The sequence below is a fragment of the Mesitornis unicolor genome, unplaced genomic scaffold, assembly GCF_000695765.1.
Source record: "Mesitornis unicolor isolate BGI_N332 unplaced genomic scaffold, ASM69576v1 scaffold18859, whole genome shotgun sequence".
Classification (NCBI taxonomy): Eukaryota; Metazoa; Chordata; class Aves; order Mesitornithiformes; family Mesitornithidae; genus Mesitornis; species Mesitornis unicolor.
The window spans coordinates 66,697-68,637 of NW_010209500.1; the positions used below are offsets into that span (position 1 = coordinate 66,697).

General features: G+C 62.2%; 1 protein-coding gene across 1 annotated transcript in view; it reads right to left on the reverse strand.

Annotated features, from left to right (window-relative positions):
* The window catches only part of SPHK1 (sphingosine kinase 1), a 2,027-nt gene extending 807 nt beyond the window's left edge, over window positions 1-1,220 (reverse strand). The window contains exons 1-4 of the mRNA XM_010192895.1: window positions 1,087-1,220; window positions 669-763; window positions 288-403; window positions 7-110 (exon numbers count right to left, since the gene is read on the reverse strand). Of these exons, the coding sequence (XP_010191197.1) occupies window positions 7-110; window positions 288-403; window positions 669-763; window positions 1,087-1,129 (358 nt within the window). The 5' untranslated portion in view covers window positions 1,130-1,220. The remainder of the gene's footprint in view (window positions 1-6; window positions 111-287; window positions 404-668; window positions 764-1,086) is intronic.
* Between the last annotated feature and the right edge of the window lie 721 nt (window positions 1,221-1,941).

Consider the following 1,941-nt stretch of genomic DNA (forward strand, 5'->3'; position numbering starts at 1 on the left):
GCTTGCCCGAGGCCGTGCTCAGCGAGACCAGGTCCATCTGCGTGTGCAGGCCCTTGCACAGGATGAATGTGCAGTTCGTCAGCAGCTTCTTCTTGGCGACGTCATCGTTGCTGCGAGGGATGGAGAAGGGTGAGTTTGGGCTGGACCCAGCTTGGGCCTCTCCTGCTGGCCCAGCATCCACGTGCAACCCTCGCCCCTGTGTCACTGCTGGGACCTCCCTCCTCATCCCCTGTCCTAGTGGCAGCACAGCCCTGTGTGCGGTGCCGGCGGCTGGTGCCAGGGCTCACCCTGCATAGTGGTTGATGGAGGCGGCCAGCGCGTTCCCGGAGCCCCCCGGCAAGATGCACAGTGGCTTCTTCAATGTGTCCTCCCAGTCCGGCCGCTCCATGATCCCATTCACCACCTGCAGGGATCGAGGGAACTGATGGTACCCGGGGCCAGGCAAGGAACCCAGCGGCCCCTGCCCAGCCCAGGGGGAGTAGAGCCCATGGTGCCCCCAGCCATGGCAAGATGAGGCTGTGGCTGCCAGCTCCAAGCTGGTTGTTATTTCTGCCATCTCTGCCTGCCTTCATGTCTCAAAGTTTGGCTCCTGCCCCCAGCATGCTTCTCCTCCAGGCTCTGTGCCCATCCTGGCTGGGGGCAGGGGCATGCCCTGGGGTGTCCCTCACCTCATACAGCAGCCCATCTCCAGACATGATCACCAACACGTCCCACTGCGACAGGTCCTCATCCCGCACCTTCTCATGTGCGTGGTGGGGTCTTTCTGTGGGGGGAGATTGGAGACCATCAAGTATTGCCCTCCATCCCTCTGCCCTGCTGCTGCCACTCCTCAGATGGTGACCCCAGCCCCACTGTCCCCACGAAGGCAGGAGGAGAGGCAGTCACCCCTACTTAGTGCAACTGTGTCCCCTCATACCCTTTGCTACCACTGCCTGTGACAGCCACCCACCAGGGTCTCCAAACTAAGCCCACAGGAGCCAGACCTGTGGTGATGGGGGGTTACAAGGCACTCGGAGGAGCCCATTCTGGGCTGGCAGCACCCAGATAGGACCACAGGAAGGGAGGAGGAGGAGATGAGGGCCTCACCAGTGATGAAGAGGGTGGTGGCGATGTCGGCGTCTGCCAGCATGGGCTGCACCACAGCGTAGAAGTCATCGCGTGCGCGGCCAGCACCGCTCTGCGGGTTCAGCAAAAACCAGCGCGCGGCAGGGCCGGGGCAGCACCCCATAGCTGTCACCTGAGGGGAAGAAAACGGGTCAGGCTGGTGGGACTATGGCCCCGTGGGAGGAGAGCTGCCTCCGAGCCCCAAAAGCTCCCTGGCTGCATCCTTATGCAGAGGCAATAGGAGGTGACCAGGGATGGCGGGTGGCACTGGGAAAGCAGGGGAGGTGGCGGAGATGGGGACACAGGGTCCTGTGGGGACTCATTTGAGATGGTTTATGCCCATGTTGGAGCCCTGCAGTGACCCAGCAATGGAGCTGGAGCTCTGCTGTGCTGCCCCAAGCATCCCTGTGCAGCCCAGGACCACGGGGTGCTGCTGTCTGCGCTTTCGGACACATCGAGGAATAAAGGTGGGAGCAAAGGGGAGATTTGAAACCCAACTCCCCCAAGGGCACCCGGTCCCAAAAAACCCTTGGCTGGGAATTTTCCCTTCTGAGCCCCACGGCTCAGCTCAGTTTCACAGTCCACAGAGAGCCAAGGACAGGGGAGATGAGGGCCAGGAGGACTCAAGATCCCAATTCCTCACATCCATCCCAGATGGAGCAGGGCCAGGACAAACACCTGTGCCAGCAGACGGACGCTTCTGCTTCCCCTGCTCCCCACGGAGCTCGGGTTTCGTGTGCAAGGGCCCTGGCCGGGCTGTAATTACAATCCTGGCAGGGGTCTGCATCTCTCTGCCCCCCTGCCCGAGCCCCAAACTCTGTGGTCCCCGCGCGGGGA